Below are 24,285 nucleotides of genomic sequence, written 5' to 3'. Positions count from 1 at the left end.
AATGAGAATAAAACAGCTACTGTTTTTTGAGGGGAGAACTTGAATCCATTTTTCTCTGCCCAAGCAGCCAGTTTATTTAGTGTGATTTGTATTTGTCTCTCGCAGGACAGTATGTTGGAAGAAGTGTATGCTATCTGTATGTCATCTACATAAACTGAATACATTACGGACTTAGGTATTACTTTGGCCAAGGAATTCATTTTTACTATAAATAGTGTCGTACTTAAAATGCATCCCTGGGGTACGCCATTCTCTTGGGCGAATGTCGTTGATAGAGTTGCTCCCAGACGGACTCTGAATGTGCGGTTAGTCAGGAAGTCGTTCAAGCAGTTCAGCATCCTGCCGCGGATCCCTAGATCTGCTAGGTCATGGAGGATGCCGAACTTCCACGCGGTATCATATGCCTTCTCCAAATCGAAGAAGACACCGATACAGTGCTGTTTGTGGATGAACGCCTCTCGGATGGTGTTTTCTAGGTGGACAAGGTGATCAGTGGTCGAGCATGCTTTCTTAAATCTACATTGATGTAAATCTAAGAGTCGACGAGATTCAAGTGTGAAGGTCAGTCTAATGTTTACTATGCTTTCGAAAGATTTAGCGATGCAGCTGGTGAGGGCTATCGGTCTGTAATTGTTAGGACTTGTTGGTTGTTTTCCGGGTTTCAGAAAAGGTACTATTATTGCTTTCTTCCACTCCTCAGGTATATTCCCAGTTGTCCATATTTTGTTAAAGAAGTTCAACAATGCCTGCACGGCAACCTCAGAGAGATGGGCGAGCATAGCGTAATGCACATTATCTGGGCCTGTTGCTGTCTTTTTACCACAAGATAATGCCCTGATCAATTCCTGGAGTGTGATGGGTTGATTGTAGTCCTCGTGCATACCTGCTGCAAATGGAAGTTTTTGTTTTTCTGCTATTGCTTTGTGCTTCTGGAACGTGTTTGTGTAATTGGACGAACTGGAAACTTCAGCAAAATGCTCATCCAGTATGTTGGCCTGTTCTTCTAATGATGTTTGTGTCCCGGGTGTAGTCAACAGAGGAAGTGTGAAAGGGGTATGGTCACTACTGAATCTTCGAACTTTTTCCCACATTTTTTTTGAGGTTATTGAGCTGTTTATAGAGGACACATATTTCTGCCACGAGGATTTCTCGGCATTTCTCCGAACGAATCGCGCTCTGGCCTTGGCCCTCTTAAAGGCAATCAAGTTCTCCGCTGTGGGATACCGACGCAGAGAGCCCCAAGCTTTATTTTGTTGTTTTTTTGCCAATGTGCATTCTTGTGTCCACCATACTTTGTTTTTTGTGTACGAGTCCTGTTGTTTGTGGTATGGCTAGTGTAGCGGCCGATATTATGCATGTAGTAAATTTTCCATTAATTTCATCTATGCTGAGATCTTCACAAAATTCTTTTTCTAGTGTGGCACTTGCTGTAAAAAGTGACCAGTCGGCGAGGTGAAGTTTCCAGCGCCGTGGTCTTGTGGGGATGACTGCAGTAGACGATGAGAGGCTGATGATAATAGGTAGGTGATCACTTCCCAGAGGGTCATTTAAAACATCCCATTTAAAATCTGTAAAAAGCGATGGTGATGCGAAAGCTAAATCGAGAAAGCTCATTTTTGCCGAGCTTGGGCAGCAATAAGTTGCTTTTCCTGTATTTAAAAGACAGATGTTATTTGAGAGGATAAAATCTTCGATTGTTTGCCCCGTAGAGTCGCAGCGCTCGCTTCCCCAAAAAGGGGAGTGAGCGTTAAAATCCCCAACTACCAGATATGGCTCTGGAAGTTCATCTATCAATTCTTCTAGATCATGGACTGTTAATGTAAAATGTGGAGGAATGTATACGGAACAGATTGTTAGTGTTTTATAGCTGACGATGCTGACTGCAACCGCCTCTAGTTTTGTATTGAGCTTTATTTCTCGAGCAGGGACGCCACTTTGGACGACAATTGCGACGCCTCCTGAGAGTCGATTTGCCTGCTCGCGATCACGTCTAAAAGTTTGATAATGTTTCAGGATATGCACATGTTGTGGACCAAGATTGGTCTCCTGAAGACATAAAACTATGGGTAACATTGACCCTAAAATATGTGTTATATCACTATAATTCCGCATAAGTCCTCTACAATTCCATTGAATTAAAAAGCCATGCTTGTGTTTTTAAAAGAAAATGAAAGGAGATTTACTTATGAGGTGGGCCCGTTATGAGGGGCCTGTCTTTTTTTCGCTCAAGAGAGCTGTTCCGCCGCTGTAATGGAGGCGGAGTGGGTGTTGTATCCATCACCTCAACAGAGGTGCTGGAGGACCGCGCAGCCGCGGTTGTGTTAGTTTCAGGCCTCTCCCGACGGGGGGAGGTCCTGCGGGATGCCGACCCATGGACCGGCGGTCCCTGCTTTGGCAGTGACAGGGCAGCTTTCGCTGACCCTGCCTGGGGCGTGGATGGCCCTGCCATAGGCTCGGTGGGAGCGGCCTTGGCAGGTGCCGGAGTGCTGTGCGGTGCTACGCCCCTGCGCACCACATCAGCGAAGTTTTGTTTTGCTGTGAAGGAGAATGTGTTTGTAAGCGCAAAACGCCTTCTCGCTTCTTTAAAAGAAATGTTTTCTTTTGTCTTTATGGTGATAATTTCTTTTTCTTTCTTCCAGGACGGACACGCCCTGGAGTATGCAGCATGTTCTCCTTCACAGTTTGGACAGCACAGGGCTGCGTCACATACATCAGACTGGTGATCCTTAGAGGCACATTTTGCGCAAGTTTTACGACCGCGGCAGCTCTGTGAGCCGTGGCCGAACCTTTGGCAGTTGAAACACCTGCGAGGGTTTGGTATGTATGGTCGTACATTGATTTTCAAATATCCCACGTCGATTGTGTCGGGCAGGGTGCTGGTGTTGAACGTCAGGATCATGTGTTTTGTGTCTATTTCCTTGTTGTCCTTCCGGATTTTGATTCGGTGGACATCTATGACGTCTTGGTCGATGAGCCCTTCGAGCATTTCTTTTTCAGTTATGTGAAGAAAATCATTTTCCGATATTACGCCTCGGACAGTGTTTAGTGAGCGATGAGGAGTCACGGAGACCGGGATTTCCCCTATGGACGTTAGGTTGGAGAGCTTAGAATGTTGGACATTGTCACACAGTTCGAGCAATAAGTCGCCGCTGGCCATTTTTGACAGCTTATAACCAATGCCTAGGGTTTCAGTCAAGCACTTTGACACAAGGAAGGGGGATATTATTCTTGCCTGTTTATCTTGTTGTTCACTGTGGATCACATGATATTTGGGGAAAGTTACTTTTCTTTTTTGAAAGAAGTTGTCTGCCTCGTTCCGCCCTCTTTTGAGAGAGCGATCAGGTTTTGAAAGTTGGGGAGCCATAAAAAAACTTTGTTTTTTGGTCATGGTGCCAGCCACCCACCACGGAGTCCAACAAGGGGACGGGACAGGAACTTGATAGCAAGTCCTGCCCACGCCAGCTGTACACCTCAACTATAACCAAATATGACGCAACTCAGGGCAGTTGGTCACACAAGGTTAACCCTCGCCGCCAGGAAAAAAGGAAAAACCAAGAAGTGAGTAGGATATAGGAGAGTTGTGAGACAGAGATAGGAAAGTTAAAGATGAAGAGGAGGATAGGAAAAGGCGACTGCCGATTCCCCCCGGTCGGGTCAGGCCGGAGGTGCCGTCTGCAGGAAGCTGGGGCCAAAGTGGTGTGTTGCTTCCGCCAAGGGGCCTTAAGGGTCCAAACGCTCGGCATCGGCTCAACCACCAGGATCCCCTTTTCCCCGGACACGGCGATGCCACGCACGGCGAGGCGCGGGTGCTCGGGTCCGTGGTGATGCACAGTTCACCATCATCCCCTTGCGGAGATGTCCCTGCGGATGCTCGGGAACCCGCGGTGTCGCCACTCACCGTCGCGACGCCTGCAAGCTGCAGGCGCCCCCCTGCGGGGAACTCTTGCAAAATGCTTCCACATTTAGAAAGTGTTTCATGCAAGCGATTTCAACAAAAATATGAATCAATTAAAGATTAAGTTTTGATGTCAGCACTGTACCAGCAAAAATAATCAATGGCAACATTATTTTTCCAAACAAAGGGAATGCTAGGACCTTGAGCCTTATATTTGCTCAGATTTTCATCTTCAGATTAATGATGCAAGCAATGCTACTCCAGGTCAGCTCTTAAAGTTTCACTTTAGAGCATTGCAAGAAAAAAGATAATTTTAATCGTAGGCTCAATGCCAAAAGGGAAAAACTAATGGCCATAAGCGTTACACACATGTACCCTTGCGCTGCTGCGGTGGCTCAGTGGTTATGGCGCTCGGCTGCTGACCCGAAAGACGTGAGTTCGATCCCGGCCGCGGTGGTCAAATTTCGATGGAGGCGAAATCCTAGAGGCCCGTGTACTGTGCGATGTCAGTGCACGTTAAAGAATTTCAACCAGGTGATCGAAATTTCCGGAGCCCTTACACTATGGCGTCCCTCGTATACTGAGTCGCTTTGGGACGAATTAAACCCCATAAAACCAGAAACCAAACATGTACCCTTGCTGTGCCTCACATTTTCAAACTTTTATTTTGGTACCAGCACAAATGAACTCCTACAAGCTTCATTGGTGCAATTCACTTCAAGTGAACTGAATACAGCAGGCACAAACCTCTTTCAGCCATGATTCTTTATAGGATGCAATATGAAAGTGAAATCAGCTGGGCATTTCCTTGACTGCCCAGTACTACACCTCGACAATGCCCTCATAAACTTGAAAGACAAGGTTTAGCAAGGAGTTGATGACAGTGAAATGTACCTGGGCTGCCTTGAGGCTGCACTCTACTTGCTGGATCATCCTCTCCAAAGCAGCAGTCTCATCCCGCTCTCTGGCCTGCTGCTGCTCCAGTTGCTCCTCTAAGCTTTTCAACCTGCAGCCACAGTCAAGCATCACCCAAAGCTGTTTCCAGACAAGAGGGCATCACTGGAGGAAGGTCTACAGCCACTCCACCTGGTGTGCTAACAAATTTGCAATTTCAATCGCAGAAATGTGTTGATACTTGAGTAAAACTGCAAAACTCACTAAAAGTAAAATGTTGTATGCATAATGCTAGACTGAGGGAGCCATGAAATATAATCACTGAAAGAATAAAGCAATGATTCAGCCAAACCTTTCAAGTGAGGATAATTATGCAACATTTAGTAGTAACAGCATGAATTACATAGCGAGAACAAAGAAAGGTACAGTTGCGACATCAAAGAAGCTAGGAGTTGCTTATAACTTACTAGGCAGGTGAGTTTCGTGAGTTGTGGCCCTTATCTAAAGATAGAAAATTGGGTTCTGCTACGCTGGTACAACATCTGAAATCACAACTGTTGCTTTCTAACTGCCGCCATCACAAAAATATTCCCGAGAAACTCTTCGAAATCACAAGGCCCACATGCAAGCGGCAGTTATCACTGCCCTGGCATGCAAAAAACAGCTTTAATGGTCCCATGATGCCAGTCCCCAATGGCAAGGAATTCAGAACCTGTAATGACGCCTAGAAAAGCAGTACAGTAGGCCTTCGTTAATATGGACACAGTGGTTTCCAAGAATGCCCACAAACGAGTCGTCCGTATAAAAAATTGTGAAAAAAAAATGTTCAGAAAAAGCACTTTGTGATTATGACTAGCTTCCGTGCACAGTGGTGGACAGTGAATTGGAAATTAAGATAAAATCTTGGCAACTCCAAGTGCATTATCTTGGTCACCATTATCTTAAAATTATGCGGTGCAGTTTGAAGCGCCTAGTGGTCCACAGGGCATGTGTTGGTTTTTCATAGCATGATGACGTATCTCCTACTATGACTGTTCATTTTCCACGAACCACTCGTGCACATCTCCACTCAGTTGGCTGACAGCTTCTGAATGCGGCTGTAAATGCAGCACAGAGAAAGTTTTTTTTATAGCCATTCATGTAATGTCGCAAATTTTAGGGCACATCAAGCGTGCTCCTTGGCAATGTACAGCACAAAAGCACACAAAAAAAAAAGGCCATCATTCAGGCATTTGCACTTTCACACTGCCTTTCACTGGTGCCCTTCACTGAAAATACTCGAATGGAAAGATATTATTGGGGCAGTTGAGGTTTGGTTCTCAGCACTGTCCGGGCACAGAAAACCAAAAGGTCACGGACAAAAGATACCGAGTACCTGACTAGGCCCCTAAACATGTGGTTCATACGGGGCGGATTTAGTGGGGAGACAGTGAGAGCAGTTGCCCCCCTCAAGTGAGAAATTCTGCATACGAAAACCACGCTGAAGTCCAATTTTCAAGAAAAAAAAAGTGAAAGAAATACATGGTTCAAATGGAAACGACCCCCCCCCCCCCCCCCCCAATTGCCTCCGCCAAGAGCGACCCATAAATCCGCCCTTGGTTTCAAACCTGAGCAGCATAAAACTGAATTCATTTTTTCATTAAATAAAAATGCAAACTGGCTAAAACCAGATGTTTCATGAAAAAATTAGTGCAAAATGCAACCAAGGCAACAGTTACCAAACAACTGCTGCTACCAAACAACAAGCATGTTGTATTATTTTGACATACTAATAAATATGATTCTGATTCTGATCTGCACACTCACTTGGAGATGCACATTTCTTGCAACAATGAAAGGCAAACTTTGGCAGCAGATGACACTAACGCTTTGCAAGCCAGATTGTACGATAACAAGTGGGGAGAACATCAAATCCAGATGATCCACATACTGAATATAGCCACTTCCCTAGGTTCCTCCAGTTCAACTAGCAATCAATTACCACTGCTGCTTGTCCAGTGTTGTTTGTAAGGCTGAAGTAGTACTGAGAAGGCTATTTGTTTCATTCCATGATGGAACCTGACATACAAAATACACGTCCATGGCTAAAAGATAGCAGTTTTGACTGGTTAACACCTTTGCTATCTCATAAAGCACTCAACAGTAGTGTGGAGTACAAAAACAGCCCCACCATTTTAGATCAAAGCCCAACCAGATTTAGAATGCTCAAGAGTGGACACACTTATTTATGATGATGATAATTACTGTGATAATGATTACTTTTGATACTACACCCAACAGATCCCAAAACTTGAAAGCACATTAAAGCTGTGATCAAAAAGTGATGAGTTCAAGAAGAATCCAACGTCACACAGGTGACTCAGCATAATGACAAGCAAGCCATAAATATTCCATCAACAAACTGCATCTTCCAGTTTCTATTTTTTTTTTAGCAGATATATGACTTCGTCACTGCAGTGACTTAGCAAAGTTGTAATATATCAGTTAAATGGACACTGAGGACAACTCCATACCATTTTTTTTTAGTAAAAATCGATTTTATGGATTTTTCTGGGTATGTTGATATTTGTCCAGCAGTAAAAGCCACATTTATTGCCGAGAATATTGCATTTAATAAATTTCCTCCCATTCTGTTCAAACTTGTAATGCTTACATTGAAAAGGATTCTATGGTCACCGTTTTGAAGTGAATGATGGTGTAGCCTAGCCTTTGGAATTGGCAGCCAAAAAAATAAAATCTGCCAATGCACTGCAATTTACTTGCAAAATAAACCAGTGATGATGACACCTCTGTTTCACCTTGTGTCCTTTTCTAGCTCATTAAAATCCTTATTTTCAGTAAAATAAACATTAGAATGCCACAATCTAGTGATACAGGCCAACTTGAATTTGTTCTCAGTGTCCTTTTAAGTAGCTTGTATTATGTATTACCAGCAATAAAAGCATTGCAACAAAACAAAATGAAATCCACCTTCTCAGCTGTTCCTTGTTCACTTTTTGTGCATCTTCCAGCTGTTTTTGCAGTTGCTTGTTCTTTTCGTCAAGTCTTTCAGTCAGGTCCTGCATCATCCAAAAACCCATCAATAAATTAGATAACAAACTAGTACCAAACACAACTTATAAAATATTCACAGACACGGTTTCACACCTGGTATGGGCAGCAATAGTAACCAGTGCATTGTTTGCTCAGCTCACAAATGAAACGTGCATAACTTGGCACCACAGCTATCTTTCACAAAACATTACAAAAAGAAAAGTAAACTGCTGAGCAAGCATTTTTTACAAAACCATGCCTTGTACCTCATTTATGATGTCTTGCTTCTCAAAGGAAAGCCTTGATATTCAACCCTTAAACATGCAGCGTACGTTTAGCAACATAAAGACAACACTGGAGCTATTCAGAAGTCTATTTATAAAATTATGAGCTCTAGATGATAGCATTTTAGGTGGAACAGTGTGAGAACAAATGAACGACAAAGAAAAAGGTCACACAGACGAGCGCTCGTCTACCAACTACTGCTGCCAACTAGCCCTACTTTTGATCTTATCCTAGCTGCTAACAACTGAAGCATGCATTAATGATGGTTATAAGCTTCATACAGAAAGAACATTTTATAACAGCTTTTCTGTAAAACAATTACTGCATATAACACATATAAAGACAATCTGCAGCATCCTACTTATGCTTCTGGTTAATATATTCTAAATTGGTCACACCTACAAAACCTTCAATGAAGTAAGGGAACTACATCAAACAAGCTTTCTGAATGCTGTGGGTTGGTGCATATTTGGCAGAATATGTCAAAAATTGTCAATTCAAACAAAGTTAGTTTCATTTTACAGGAGTACACTTAAAGGGGTACTGAATATAAAACTGAAAATACTAAGAAAGCAGTAGATTTCCATTCGTAAGATACGATTACCCAAGTATACAGTCAACAATCCAGTTATTTTTTAACAGATGGTGTTTCGTGAGCGGCCGCCGGGCTGCACTCAGCGAGCGCCTGCCTACAAGCTGGCAGGCATAACTTCACGCGTACCCTCAGTAACGCTGTAGGCAAGCTGGCTTGGCAGTGCACAGTTCAGGAATCCCCGCCCGCTCGTTCCTCTGGTGGGCGCGAGATGGCGCCACTGGTACCGTCTCTGCAAAATGTTGCTTATTTGGTTTGCCGTTGCTGCAGACGATGGGGATTTTCAATTAATTCTGACCGAATCAGGAAAGTAGTCCCCAAAAGTATACAACCACAAGATGCAGGCAGAGAATCTTGAAGCATGGACACGAGAAAGCTGAACGAAATGAACTGTGCAATGAAGCAGAAGCACGCCAAAAGCATTTGGTTTCATGCAGTCCATGCTGCTATGAGTAAGGCTGACGTCACATCTCGTATTGTGAGAGCTTTCACAGGCAGCTGCTATGTCCAGCGGTTTGAGAAACATTCATTAACCTGGTCACTCTCAGTGCCACAGCTATCATTTGGACCAGAAATCTCCATGGCAGACTTTTTGTTCACTATCCCTTTATTGGCCAATTAGTTTCAACTGTTGAAACAACAAGTCTTGCATTTTACAAAAACAGCATGGAACTAGTTCAGCAAAGAATGAAAAGCCTAAGTATAAACAAGCAGATATTATGAGGTTCATTGCAAAAGCAAAAAGATGGCAGAGTCGCCAGGAGAACCTCTACAGATGTTAGAACCTTTCCACAGATGTAGAGAACCTCCACTCTCCCATGGCTCCAACTAGTGGACGTGTAGTACCAAGACAACCACACTCACAGCACACTAGATTTAGATTTCAGTACTAAGCACATGTCAAAGATGCTGCAGTAATAAGGTAACACATTTGCTTCTTGAAAGAACAAAAAGTCAAAAATTTCTAAAGATTATTATTGGAACAATACTAACAGTGTACCTCCTCCAAAAGTAAATTTTTTTAAATCGCAAAAACCAGAGCGAAGGTGTTCTCAGATGCATATTGACTCATTGAGGCCATCCAGTTAGTGCCGACAGAGGAACAGGGCATGGAAATGAGTGGCTCAAACAAGCAGAAAGAGAAACTTACTCTTCCTGTCAGTTCAAAAGCACGCAGTGTGCTTCACTTGCAGTAAAAGCAAAAACAAACAAATATAATTAAGAGATTGGGAAGGTGATGAGCCAAACCCTATAACTCTAGAAATGTATGTCCTTAGGCTAATAACAATCTCAAAAAGAAAAACTACCAAGACTTTTTTACCTCCCTCGAAGGAAATAATGAACTTCATTACGTGCACCTTGTAGTTTGAATCTCATGATGATATGTGATATAGCACAGGCACACAAATCATTTATACCAATATTTCACCTGATCCTTGTGTGTCTTCCTTTTTCCCAGTCTCAATTTACGCTGTTTCTACTCAATTTCACCTATTTCCAAAAGTTTGAAAAGTTTAGCAGTTAAAAGGTTAATGTTGAAAAGACGATACCCAACCTTGTAAAAAGCAAACGTCAACAACACTTTTCCAGTTTCATTCTCACAAAATGAACATTTTTATAGCAATTTGCTCCAATAGCACAGGGCACCCGTATGCACACATACAAACAAACACATCCATCCAGCATAACAGTGAAGTACAAGTAATATCAAAAAGATGCTCTTCAAGATAAGAAGCTGGTTTCTTTAGAATTTGACTGCCAGCGGTGACGGCATCCAGCAATAAACAAATTGAATTAATTATAGTAGCCAGGTTAGAGGAGGCCCATTAAACTTAGTGGTCAGCGCAGTGAGACACGTTGCTATAATTAGCAATCCTTAGCTTAGTGTAAGAAAATGTCATGTCTTAGATTTTGAGAAATTTGATCCTTCTCAGTGTTTTAGTCTAAGAAATTATGGAACTTTGCCCCCATCAAACTGAAACCCAGAGCGCTGGAGGACGCAAAGAGCCAATAAAACCAGCTATTAACCTGTGCACTAGAGGAGTGGCACTGGCTACTTGGTCTCTTCAGCCACTCAGCTTCACAATTGCATGAAGGCAAAGCCAGAATTTATCGCCCTGCAGCCATCAAGAAAAATCAAATTTTTCGAAGTCTAAAAACTGGCATGTTTACTAATATACATCTGTGGATCACTAACTGCAAAGAAGTCACCAACTGAAGTAGTCAATAACAAAAATACCCATGCTTTTCATCTTCTGCTGAGACAGAGTAACAGATAGAGACAGAGTAACAGATAGCTATACCATCTAGTTGGGATAACTATATTACGAGTAATTAACACATACCATATACATTTCTGCTCACCTTATCTAGGTGGCAATGTGCCCCAGGTTCTACAGGCGGTGGTTCTTGAACCCAATTGGACTCAGCAGCACCGATCTGCTCAGAGCTGGAAGGGCAGCTGGCGTCTGTGGTGTCACTTAAAGACGGCCGCCTGGCTGGCACTGCTCCCAGATGTGCAATTAAGTCCAAAGATTGAGGCCTCTTTATATGTGCTACTGCTTCTTAGTAGAATTCCGGCACATGGAAAAAAAAAAATAGAGCATGCCCCAGAATCTTTAGTCTGCAAGTTCAGTACAGTTGAGCAGCCATTTTCAAGGAACCCCTTAAACTCACATCGCTTGTTAGCTGGCGGCACAAAATGTATTTTGCAGACAATGCAAGACAGGAACTCGGGGCACATTAATTGGCTTGTGCAAGCCAAGCATTTTTCTCATACCACTGCACTATGATGCTGTCATTTTTTGTTTAGTGGTACTATGCATACATGAACTGGTGAAATGCCCAATGCAAGCCAACATGATTTCACCATATTAACTTGACCCTAATTTGTGCTGCGGAAAGACACACGCCATTGTAATCATTTCATCTTGCAAAACAGTAAAGTACTACTGTTTTTATGATTGGTGGGGTGATTATATATGAGAAAAAAAAAAGGTGCAGAGGCTGTCTCATTCCAGGACACATGAAATGTCCAATGAAGAAAGGAACAAGAGTCAAAGCAGTAATAGAAGCTATTTCCTCAGTGCTTTTATGCAAGAAAGGAACGGTGCTGTACCACCACACTGCAGAATGCCTTGACAAATGGCATGTTCTGTAATGCAGGTCATGTTCTCATTATATTCAGAAATAGCTATTGGTGATTTCAGTAGCTCATGCATTATTTATAGCCTGCAAATGATTATAAACGGCAGGGAGTTGCATATCTGTGTAGAGAATCTATGCTCACTCTAGCTGGATAGCATTCATAAGTTGTGTTTTCAGGAGAGACTGCCTTTTACGAAACAAGCGTGCCATTAATAGATGCAATAACAAGTTGTGGCTTGACGACTCTTGGATTTTCTATGTAGTGCTATTAACACAATAAAGCTTGATGTTCCATTCACTATTACATATGTCATGACATGTTTCACCAATAGGCACCTAACAAAAAGCTCTACCCTACTTGTGCTCACCTGCTGAAAGCCGACCACCTGTTGTGTACAAGTTACGAGTGCTGCTAAGCATAAGACAGATACATTCATGAATGATGGCTCCAGCTGTACTGCACTGCACTTACTAGCAGTGGTAGAGATGGTAGTATGAAATTTACTGTTATCCTCATATAGCGGCTAGTGCAAGGTGCAGGGTGATCCAATATTTAGGGGAATCCCCCAAGGTGGAGTAGATTAATAATAAGGGAGTAATTACTCATTAACATCCACATGGCTACAAAGGAAAGCTATATCGCTTTCACAAGAACTTTGCAGTTTAAGAACAATACGTCTTGGTCCGGGGTTCAAACCCGGGACTACTGCCTATCTGAGGCAGTCACTCTATCAAGCTAACCAGGACGGCTAGCAGATGGTAGGGCAAGAGCGAACTGATCAACAACTAGAAGTGGGAACAGTGTTGGTACAATTTTGTTTATGGTTTATGGGGGTTTAACGTCCCCCATAAACCATAAACCAGGCTATGAGGGACGCTGTAGCGAAGGGCTGTGTAAAGTTCGACCACCTGGGGTTCTTTAACGTGCGCCAACATCGCACAGTACATGGGCCACTAGAATTTCGCCTCCATCGAAATTCGACCACCGCGACTGGGATCGGACCCGCGTCTTTCGGATCAGCAGCCGCCCACCACGACCACTGAGACAATGGTCCAATGTTTGGAGAATCTCCCAAAGTGGAGTAGATTTCTATGAAGGGAGTACTTACTCATTACCATCCACCCAAGCGCAGCCATACAGCTACAAAGGAAAGCTATACAGGTTTCATGGTCCAATGTTTGGAGAATCTCCCAAAGTGGAGTAGATTTATGAAGGGAGTACTTACTCATTACCATCCACCCAAGCGCAGCCATACAGCTACAAAGGAAAGCTATACAGGTTTCATGGTCCAATGTTCGGAGAATCTCCCAAAGTGGAGTAGATTTCTATGAACAGAGTACTTACTCATTACCATCCACCCAAGCGCAGCCATACAGCTACAAAGGAAAGCTATGCAGGTTTCATGGTCCAATGTTTGGAGAATCTCCCAAAGTGGAGTAGATTTCTATGAAGGGAGTACTTACTCATTACCATCCACCCAAGCGCAGCCATACAGCTACAAAGGAAAGCTATACAGGTTTCATGGTCCAATGTTTGGAGAATCTCCCAAAGTGGAGTAGATTTCTATGAAGGGAGTACTTACTCATTACCATCCACCCAAGCGGAGCCATACAGCTACAAAGGAAAGCTATACAGGTTTCATGGTCCAATGTTTGGAGAATCTCCCAAAGTGGAGTAGATTTCTATGAAGGGAGTACTTACTCATTACCATCCACCCAAGCGCAGCCATACAGCTACAAAGGAAAGCTATACAGGTTTCATGGTCCAATGTTTGGAGAATCTCCCAAAGTGGAGTAGATTTCTATGAAGGGAGTACTTACTCATTACCATCCACCCAAGCGCAGCCATACAGCTACAAAGGAAAGCTATACAGGTTTCATGGTCCAATGTTTGGAGAATCTCCCAAAGTGGAGTAGATATCTATGAAGGGAGTACTTACTCATTACCATCCACCCAAGCGGAGCCATACAGCTACAAAGGAAAGCTATACAGGTTTCGCAGAAACTTTGTAGTTGAAGAAAAATTCGTCCTTGTCCAGGGTTCGAACCAAGGACCACCGCCTGTCCCGGGCAGTCACTCTATCAACTGAGCTAATCGGGACAGCTAGGATGGTAAGGCTCTCTACTCCACCTAGAGGGATAACCCTAAACATAAGACCAACACCGTTCTCACTTTGAGTTGATCAATTCACTCTTGCTCTACCATCTGCTAGCCATCCTGGTTTGCTCAGTTGGTAGAGCGACTTCCCCAGACAGGCAGTGGTCATGGGTTAAAACCCTGGACCAGGACGAATTTCTCTTCGGCTGCGAAGTTTCTCTGAAAGCTTTACAGTTTTCCTTTGCAGACGTATGGCTGCACTTGGGGGGATGCTAATGAGTAATTACTCCCTTATTACAGATGCTGGATGAACAGCATGGAAAGCAAGTAGGAAGTATGCAGAGTACAAAAACAAGAAATTTGCAATACTAAGGCAAGAAGAGATTTGAAAAGGAAAACAGAAAAGAGAACAGCATGTACGAGGTGAAGTTAGAACCGGCAAGCTCAACTGTCGCGCCTCAGAACATCGCTCCGAATACTTTAGTAGAGCTCGTGAAGGACACGATGCGGTGCTCACTGGCAACGAGTGGCCTATCGCTCGATATAGGACCTCGACGTAGATGAGCTTCCGTTTGCACCATGGTTCACAATGCCTCAAAAAGCCAAATTTCGCGAGTGGGACCACTTAAAGTTGCTTATTGGGCAGAGACCACTCAGCAAAGTGCGACCACTTGAGCAAGTGGGACCACATGAACAAATGGGACCACATGAACAAATGGGACCACATGAACAAATGGGACCACTTGAGCAAGAGGGACCACTTGATAAAAATGGACAATTTGGAACTTCCTGGTAAAAAAAAAAGAATGGAAATCTCAATTAGAACCATGCAATTGGATATTCCATATGGTTCCAAGTGGGTTTTGAAGGTTCTAAAGGTAAACTGATTTATGAGGCCTGCAGGGCGGCGCTCGGCCTGTTGACAACATTTTCACAGGGGAATTGAAACTATGAGAATTGCTGTCATGGAAATCAAGACACACACATAAGCATGCATCATACACAAGGAACATATACACTAATATAATTAACATTAGCTCATGTATACACATCCACAGAACAAACTTCTGCTCCCATTTATATACCCTTTGTCAGCAGTGGTGCTTGCATGCCTAATGAGCGCAGTTATTTCATACAATTTCGACTACAATGATTGAGCAAATTATGAATACAATGTAACAGGTTAAGTTGCTGACAGCTCTTATTTTAACAATTGCATTATAGTTCTGCCTTGAATATGCAAATATTCACATGGATTGTGCTTCCACTTGATGCCCAGATGTGGCCACTTGCAGTCTGGTGGTCCCACTTTGCAAACCACTTGCTTTCGAATGACACCATTGCAACCAAGTGGGACCACTTATAAAAACCACTTGCTTCAATGGCATCACTTGACACCAAGTGGTACCATTTGTAAAAACCATTTGCTTTCAAATGGTGCCTCTTGAAAGCAAGTGGGACCATCTGCAAAACCGCCTGATTTGAAGTGGCATCACTTGGAAGTGGGACCTTGTTTTGAAGTCGCACCACTTGAAAACAAGTGGGACCATTTGGAATCCCACTTCATATTTTCACCTGGGATTGCAAGTGGCAGTCTTAAACGCACATGTGTATGTGAACTAATTCTCTGGCGGAAAAAGCGTTATGAAACGAGTACTGCTTTGGTTATCACCTCCGTACCTTTTGGTTTATCGTCTACCACAACGAGGCACTTTCGATGCGTTTGGCGCCCATGCTGACCACCAGCGATTAAATTCGCAAGCTTATCTGATGCACTGTGTTCAGTTGTTGATGAGCTACGGATGTTCACAAAGCGCTGAAAGGAAAACGGGTTGACGTCTTCGCAAACAGAGCTCCGGTCATCTGACTCCTTCACGCTGGACGCCGCCATGCCTCAAGCCCTTAAGCATACTAAGCTAAACCATTCGCGAAATATTTCGATGGTTTCGAACTACACAAGCCGAGCCGCCCCAAGTCACAGACCACCGAATCACACATAGACACGCAAGGAAACGGTGTGAAGAAGAAACTGTGTGGGAGTATGGGGGCGCACCAATCGAGCTATGACAAAGTTTTTAATATTGAACTCCATGGATTCTATGAACCTTATATGTCATGCAGGAAGAATGTGCTCGTTCTTTTTTTTTTACATTTCCCAATCGTCGCACGGAGTTCTCAAACTCCTTGGTGCTTCCCGTCCTCTCCCGCTCTGAGGATGAAAAAATAAACTCCCGGAAACTGTTAAGACAGAAAATAACAAAGGTAGTGTTCCCCGCTTTCTAATAGTCGGAAAGTGATTGTGCGCTGGCGGTGTCACCCAACGTTTATAGATATACTGTGGTGTCAACAACCTCGTTGATTTTTCAAGAAGCGGCGTAGGACGTAGGAAGAGAATGGTGCCAGCGCATTAGCAGCGGAATAAAACGACATGCACTGCTCTTCTGCCAGATTATTGCCAAATTAGACAATAAAGAGGAAAATCCCTTTGTTGAACCCATAATAATTCTGTGGTTTTAGCGTAACATTGCTTTCAGGTACAGTGTGTATCCACCTATCCATCGCTCCACACATCGCTTTCTCCCACACTGGCACTGCTCCCACACTTCCTCTTTCCCACGAAGGGCAGTTGGCGTAACTACGTCAGAGAAAAATAAGGGAGTTTTGTGCAAATGATGAACGAAGTTTCAGAAAATGCATGCGAGTTATAAAATATATATACTGAATACTACCCTAAGGAGTGCCCTGTGGTTATGGTCCCTACTTCTAGGGTCAGACCATACAACCATACCGCGCAGTGCTGTTGCAAGAGCGCTTTTTGAGCTTTTGGCGCCGGTTCAACAGCTTGCGCAATCCTCGCATCGCTCTCTAGGCGCATGATGGAACTATGTTGCTTGAACAACGTGGCGTGTACAAGCTTGGCGTCGGTACGACAGTGCTGCCGGGGCCACTATCTCCACATTATTTATGGACTTCCGCAGTGACCGCGTTTATTAATCCCCCTCAACATTGAAGCGACCAACGAAGAGCGCTTAACCGTACGCGGGCTCATTTGAAATCAGATGCCACTTTCTGCAGTAAGGAAAGAGATAAAAGCATAGGCGTCTGCTTCTGTGGAACCTCGCAAGACACGTGTGTGAGGCAGCTCTTGCGGAATCGTTTTTTCGCATCTTGTGGAGCACGGTAACGTCGTGGAAGAAGCGTGCACACAAGTGTTTTAAGCAGATATTCATCTGACTCCTCTTCGTAGCGCCAGCAGGACAGATGCTTCTAAAAGTTTCCTTGTTTCGTGCCTTCTCATCGCAATGCGGTACGTATGGATAGTTGCTGCGTAAAAGTTAAACGGCATGCAGTTCACGCGCGTGGAAACCCTCTGTCGCGCTTACATTCCCAAGCACGCGCAAATTTTGCTTGCGCCCACATCGCCGCTGACGGCGCATTTTGATGGAAACGAAATGTAAATGTAGTCCCCTGCCCTGAGTTTTCGGCCCAAAGTGGTCGAGATTAATTGGCAGCCTTCAACTCCAGTCCCACAGTTTGGTATGATTGGAAATCATTAAATGCAGGTTGCAGTAGTCAGCTGCAGAATTTGGTGCAAATGCAAATGATTGCAAAGAACACGGTAAATAGTAGTACATGTAGTATGAAATTTGTTTCTCGTAAACGTTTCTTGCTTGCATGTACTCTCCTAGTTTGCTTGAGCATGTCATACCTGGCATGTAAGCCACTTGGTGGCATGGTTTTCACCCCAGCAATTTTTTTGCTGTTTTGTGAAAAAATTATACTGCTGCCACTTTACAGGTTCAAGCTCCTTTGCTGCAACTAGGTGCTTGTTGTCATATTGCAGCCATATATCAAGGTACTGCTCAGTGCAGCCAAGCCATATGCAGTACCTTAAAGGCCTGGTGACCATAGGTCAGCGGACTCACTCGGGTTCAATTAAGAGCATTTCAGATCATGATCTGAGTTGTGAGTGAGTCTGGACCATAGTGGTCCGGACTCACATTCAGGTTACGGTCTGAGTCGTCAGTCCTGGCACACATTCAGATCATTATCTGAGTCTTGGTGAGAGTGGGCTCACATTCAGAGTGTGATCTGAGTCCTGGTCAGTCCAGTAGAGTGTGGGCCTATCAAATCAAATCAGTCCATGATATGAGGCTGAACAATCCCATGATCCCAAGTCAATCCATGTTGCCGATAGGTCACAAGTTTGTAGCGTTCGTAAACGCGTGTTCCCTGCGCACTTGTAATACTGAATCTGCTCTTGGTCGAGATGATGATGTATACCAATTTCATTGTTTTGTGTTATGTAATTTTTGTGGCTGCTGCACTCTAAAACATTACTAAAAGGCAAGAAAAGTTGATTAGCCACCACACTTGGTCCTGTTGATTGTTAGCTGCTGCTTACTGTATCGTGGTTGTTCAAGTTCTTCCTTTACAGTTTTTTAATTGGTTGCCGAACACATGCAGTGTCGGATCTTTACGTCCCACAAGCGGTAGCTAGGCCTCTCAGCCAAGCCTGACTTCACGCTAGCTGCAGTTAAGAGCTCATTGTATCACCGTGTCTTTAACAACTTTTTTGGCATTTTAGGTGCGTAACGATTCATCTGTTCTATGTGTGAGCTTATAGGAGTCCTGAGTCAAGGTGAGCCTGAGTGAGTCAAGTTGAAATGCGCAAGTGCACTCGATGGGTGAGCGCAGATGAGTCATGAGTTGAAACGAGCGAGCGAGTCCAGATGAATCTTGAGTCGGGATGAGTAAGTCCAGGTGAGTTGAGTCAAATTGAGTGAGCCCAGATGAGTCATGAGTCAAATTGAGTGAGCCCAGATGAGTCATGAGTCCAGCTGGATCGTGAGTCCAAATGAGTTGTGAGTTGAAATGATTGAGTGAGCCTAGATGAGCCGTGAGTCTGAGTGAGACATATGTGAGCCGCTATGAGTAGTTGACCTTGGGTGACCAGTGAATCTGAGTGAGCCCAGGTGAGTTGTGAGCCAAGTGAGTGAGCTCATGAATTTAAGTGAGCCCGAGCCTCTGTAAGTGTGAGTTTTAGTGAGCCCGTAGGTTGACAAAACTTTTGTAAGTGAGCCTGAGTGAGCACTTATGATTTTGCTGAGGTATGCCGGTGACTGCAGCCAGGATAGCCTGAAGAATGCTATAGATAGCTTGCACTATTGCCGCACTTCCTGCGTGTTGGTCGACTTGGAGCATGGCAGGAGCCTGTTCGTCCTTTTAATCTGCTTATGCTCTACCTGCCCCATGGAAGCTTGGCAGAAGCTATGCATGGTGCACTGACCCGCCTGATGTCATGTGTAAGCCACGATAAGATCTGATGAGCCACTATAGCAGTTAGCAAGCAGCTAGCTATCCCAAAGGAGGCCACTGTATACAAATAAAGGCCAGTTTTGTTTATTGTATTACTATACTAGGTGTGTGCAAGACCCTCTGCTGGTGTAGTTAAACGATTGGATGCTGCAAGGTGGATGCATCAGTGTTTGTGCTGAAAGGTTACAATATGTGTTATGGCCTCATTATTGGTCGCATGTAAATAAAATTAATATTAGTGTCTCATAGTGCTGCATGGTTTTTACTGAACTAAGTGAATGGCTGCTGGTCTTACAGGAAGCACCGTACAGTGTAGTGAATTTATTTGCAGTTGCCTTCTGCTAGCTACAGATGAATGAACTGTCCAGCAAAGCTGCTGCTGCTCCAGTTGGTCCATTGTGACACAGTGAGCACAAACATACGAGTACATACTATGAAAGGCAGTTAAACGGTTGGTCAGGCTTTAGCTTAGTCACTAGGGTTCCTACATGCTACAGTGTCTCACTTATATTCATATAACTCAGGCTGCACATTTTGGTACGACACAGACTGACAAAGCGCAACGGAACTAGGACGAGTAGAAGAAACACGAAACACAGGACAGGCGCTACTACCAACTTTTATTGCGTCATAAAAAACCAGCACAATTTATACCATTCACATGGACCATGTGATACACTGTCAGCCAGTGGAAATTACGAAAGAAAAAAACGCCTCCCAACGCAGGCGATCATTACGTATTTTGGTGCTGTCAAAAATCTGCTGTGGCTTTGTGTGAACATCTGCGGTCTGAAAAAATTGTTAACTTTTTATACATAAAGTAAGGTAATCATATGCAACTCAGTCTTGTAGGCCTGTTTTTTGTGCAGTGAGCATATGCTGCATTTTGTACCTCCGAGGATCAACAGTTATGAAGCCACCTACCACTGCATTAGATCTGAGCCGGTAACTACAGCAAGTGTTTTTAGTAGGACGCAGAAAAAGCATGCGAACAGGCGTGTTTCTATTGTGTCTTTTAATACGAAGCACTAGCTTGCATAAAGTTCATCTTTGAAAGTAGCTTATGCAACAATTATTTTGCTTGTACACATTCTGCATCATTATAAGTGCTAAAGTTTAATTAATGTAACTTGAAACACAAGTGTTCAACAGAGTAACTCAAGCAAGTGCCTTTGTTCTTGATATTGCTCCTCTTACAGGAAAAAATCTGATTTCCTGCCCGCTCTAGGTTATGCTACTTCCTTGTGCTATGATTTCTGAATTACTTCAATTAGGCATGAAAAAAACTGGTATAATCGTTAATATGTAGTTTTAATTCACTACAACGTTCAAGTCAGCCTACCTCAAGAGCCGTAACGACAACAAACAACGTATCAGCGATTATATTGCAGTTTTATATGCCTCATGTGACCTAAAGCCACTGTTGACATCACAGCCATCATTTGGTTGATGAAACAAACAGCATGAGAGACGAAATTTAATAATAAATTATTTAGTGGTCATACACAGATACCACGTGGTGATCCTTGTATTCTGATGGCATTATATTCAGCACTTTGTGTATTTATAATGATATGATATATTTATAATTATAATGTTACAGACTGTTCTTGTACAGCCAATATTTTTTGCTGCTATGAAATTCCACAATTTTTCAGTCCTATGAATTGAAATGCTGATCAATTATGAAGTATTTTTCAAAAGTGTAAATAACTTGTTGCAGTGTAAGGTAGAATTTTTATTTGTTGACTCAAGGCATGACTTTTATTCCAGGTATCAAATCTGCACGACCGTTAACATCTGTTCCAGAAATTCCACCTTGTAGTGAGAAGCCAAAACCATATCAGGTGCGTGATTTATGTCGTAGATGACTAGATATAGTATTTGCAATTACTTTTAGAAGCAAACATAAGTGCATTTTCTATGAACATTTTGAATCCCATTTGGGGACATGGAAATGGGATTCACAGCCAGTAGCTTATACAGTTACACTCATTTTCTACAGACTTGTTGACCATACAATTTTTTTTAGGTACTGTGTTGAACTTGTAATTGTAATGTGACACAAGAGGCTGAATACAGGTGCGCTTAAGAAATGGCAGCACATCAGAGATGAACGCAGTATTAGCTTTTCTTATTGACTTTTCTGATTTTTAGACCCGCCGCAGTGGCTCAGTGGCTTTTGCATTCAGCTGCTGAACCTAAGGTCGCGTGTTCGATCCTGGCTGCAGCAGCTATATTTTGATGGAGGTGAAATACAAAAACTCTCGTGGGCTGTGCGATATCACTGCATGTTAAAGGGCCAATTTAATCCAGTGCCCTCCACTACGGCGTCCCTCATAGTCCATGTGTCGTTTCGGGCTGTTAAACTACACAATTTAATTTTTATTTTCTGATATTGAGGTATTACATGCTTAGTGGATTTGCAGAATCAGTAAGCAGTCATTGGAACTGGAGCAGTTCAAATGTCATTGTAGTGTTGGTTTACATTGTAGCATGAAACCAGCTGCTGGAATGAACATCATGGCCACCAAAAAGGCACATCTCCTGTTCTTCTGTAGAGCCACTTGGCCAAGCCAGGAGTGGAATTTGTATAGTAGCATATGTTTAGGAGCAGTCTAGAAAAGTTGTCAATGGAAAAGTTACATGCACATTTTTCAAATATCATGGGCTTTGTTTTATGAATAAGAAATAACTTGGCTGAAGCATGCTGCAAGAAAAAAAAGTTTTGAGCTTTTGAGGAGCGCAACTTTCTGACTGTAGCATGGGCCCATGAATTGGTGCTTAAAAAGTTGATGGGTAAATTTGAACTAACGAACTTATAATCTTAGCTAATTATTTCAGATTCAAATATAAACCTTTTTTTTCATGATTCTTGTGCACCAGCCAGATTGCATTTGAACATGCATCTGTGTGCTGTGGTTCAGTCAGTTTTTATTTATGCTTCTGTTCATTCATTATTTTTTTTCTCTTAGAATATGGTAACTGAGATATCTGAGCAGTCTTTTCTTAAACTAGTTGTTTGCCCTGTAACTTGGGTGCTGGGGTCTTGACACTATAATTGGCACAGTGAATGTAATTGAGTTGAAAATGCAGTAAATTTTCTACCTTCCAGAACATCACTGCAAGTGGCTTGAAGTGGGCTTTCTCTGAGTCCAGTTATTTGTTGTGGTCTTTTTTTTTTTGCTTGACATGCGGGTGTGGCTTGTTCATGCTTACTGGGAATTCTTCATTTTAAAGGTGAATTAAGCATTGGCCTTTCAGGCAGTCATTCTGTCAGGGTGCTTGCTTAAAAGCTTTGCATTTGCAGGGATTGAGTTTGTGCTTGCAGAAATAGTATGTTACAGTTCTTGTACAGTGTGATTATAGGAAGTTAGTTTTTACTGCCCATAAAGGCAAATGCTTTAGTGCCACATATGTTCATAAGCATTGTCTTTATAGACATGATAACATTTCATTGCTTCTTGTTCTCACTAAGCTTTTTTTGACAAAAGGAACAAGCAAATTGTGTAAGGAATATGAAGAGGAAGCTGTTAGAAGCGGGGGTGGGGTGGACATGAAAAGAGCAGCACTGTGTATTACAAAAGTTAAATATGCATTTTGTGAAAACAGAATACCAGTTGTTGGGCATGTTGGTGTTCACGGTGGTCCATAACAGCGCGACAAACGGGACAGAGAAGAAGGGACACAACACAGAGCGCTATCCCGTCTGTCGCGTTGTTATGGATCACCGTGAAAACAGAATTATGTGTTGTGTCACCTCTTCAGGCTTGTGACGTTCGTATGGCTGAAGTGTCATGCATTCTTTCCTGTGGACCATGTGGAAGTGCTCCAGTTGGAATCTTCAATTGGAACGTCCATTTGGAATGCCCCATCTATTCCAATTGGTTCCAAGTATACAAGTGGGAATTTTCCATTTGGAAGCCAGTTGTTTTTCCTTGACTGGGCAGACATTCCAATTGGACCTCCGAGTTGGTTCCAAATACAAAATTAGGAATTTTTCAATTGGGAAGTCCAATTGAAACCGATGTTCATTTTTTCTTGTAGGGAAGGCCATGGGCAGAGATTGTGGCGCTGCGAAAGCAGCACTTGAACCCAAGCCTGAGCAGCAACTTGCTGTACAAGGAACCACTGCTGCTCACCCAGGGCCACATGCAATGGCTCTGGGATCACACGGGCAAGCGCTACTTGGACATGTTTGCTGGCATTGTGACTGTTAGCGTCGGCCATTGCCACCCGTGAGCAAAGCAGTCTTCATTTTCTTTCAGTTTTGCTGAAGTTTTTTTTTTACCTGAAACAGCTGGCTTTTTTTGGCATGCTCTGTACATAGCTGCATATAAGCTGTTGTACATTTGCTGTAAGTTAGAAGTTGGTTCAGGCTTTTGCTGGATTGCATGTGTTCATAGGTTGTGCAGCACTGGTACCAGATGTGTCTTCAGCTAGCCTGAAGACACATCTTCAAGAGAGGACTCACTTGAAGAAATGAAATTGCCAGTCATTTTGTTTATAGGCGTTGCTAATTCTACAAGACCTTCATGAATGAAAGACACATCATTCAGAACATCAGGCCTATGAGGTTTTGCCTGTTGGGTGCTCATCATACATATTGTGACTTGAAAAAGAAAAATGTGGCTTGCTTCAAAAATCAACCACATCCAGCCTAAAATTTTAAACTGTCCCATCTGGTGATATTTATGTTTGCATTTCTGTTTGTATAGATTTTGCTGAGTTAATTCAAACTGTATTGTTTTTTTTTTAGTTTTCAAATGGTGTGCACTCCTGTCTTGAGCTCATTCATTGGCTTACTTTTTTTTTTTTTTGGCCCACAGGAAAGTAGTTGCAGCTGCTGAGAGCCAACTGAAACAGCTGTGGCACACTTCTAATGTGTATCTCTACCCTACAGTGCATGAATTTGCTGAAAAACTCTCTTCAAAGATGCCTGGTGATCTGAAAGTGAGGTTATGCTATTGCATCACATATTTTCTGTTTATTTGTTTACTTAAGTGACTTACTACAAGATGG

General features: G+C 43.0%; 2 protein-coding genes across 4 annotated transcripts in view; one reads left to right on the top strand and one right to left on the bottom strand.

Moving 5' to 3' along the window:
• The window catches only part of LOC144114832 (uncharacterized), a 36,361-nt gene extending 20,370 nt beyond the window's left edge, over nucleotides 1–15,991 (bottom strand). The window contains exons 1-4 of one of the 3 annotated variants that reach the window (XM_077648820.1): nucleotides 15,625–15,991; nucleotides 11,064–11,257; nucleotides 7,760–7,848; nucleotides 4,790–4,901 (exon numbers count right to left, since the gene is read on the bottom strand). In XM_077648820.1, coding sequence (XP_077504946.1) covers nucleotides 4,790–4,901; nucleotides 7,760–7,848; nucleotides 11,064–11,257; nucleotides 15,625–15,835 — 606 coding nt within the window. In that variant the 5' untranslated portion in view covers nucleotides 15,836–15,991. Of the gene's footprint in view, nucleotides 1–4,789; nucleotides 4,902–7,759; nucleotides 7,849–11,063; nucleotides 11,264–15,624 lie in introns of all 3 variants that reach the window. The other 2 variants (XM_077648818.1, XM_077648819.1) reach the window with 2 other exon arrangements.
• A 707-nt stretch (nucleotides 15,992–16,698) lies between these two features.
• Nucleotides 16,699–24,285, top strand: part of LOC144114831 (alanine--glyoxylate aminotransferase 2, mitochondrial) — a 61,813-nt gene continuing 54,226 nt past the window's right edge. The window contains exons 1-4 of the mRNA XM_077648817.1: nucleotides 16,699–17,251; nucleotides 21,037–21,110; nucleotides 23,311–23,501; nucleotides 24,093–24,216. Of these exons, the coding sequence (XP_077504943.1) occupies nucleotides 17,206–17,251; nucleotides 21,037–21,110; nucleotides 23,311–23,501; nucleotides 24,093–24,216 (435 nt within the window). The 5' untranslated portion in view covers nucleotides 16,699–17,205. The remainder of the gene's footprint in view (nucleotides 17,252–21,036; nucleotides 21,111–23,310; nucleotides 23,502–24,092; nucleotides 24,217–24,285) is intronic.

This window comes from Amblyomma americanum, chromosome 1 (genome assembly GCF_052857255.1).
Source record: "Amblyomma americanum isolate KBUSLIRL-KWMA chromosome 1, ASM5285725v1, whole genome shotgun sequence".
Classification (NCBI taxonomy): domain Eukaryota; kingdom Metazoa; phylum Arthropoda; class Arachnida; order Ixodida; family Ixodidae; genus Amblyomma; species Amblyomma americanum.
Note: the sequence above shows the minus strand (reverse complement) of the source record. Positions and strands in the feature narration are given on the sequence as shown.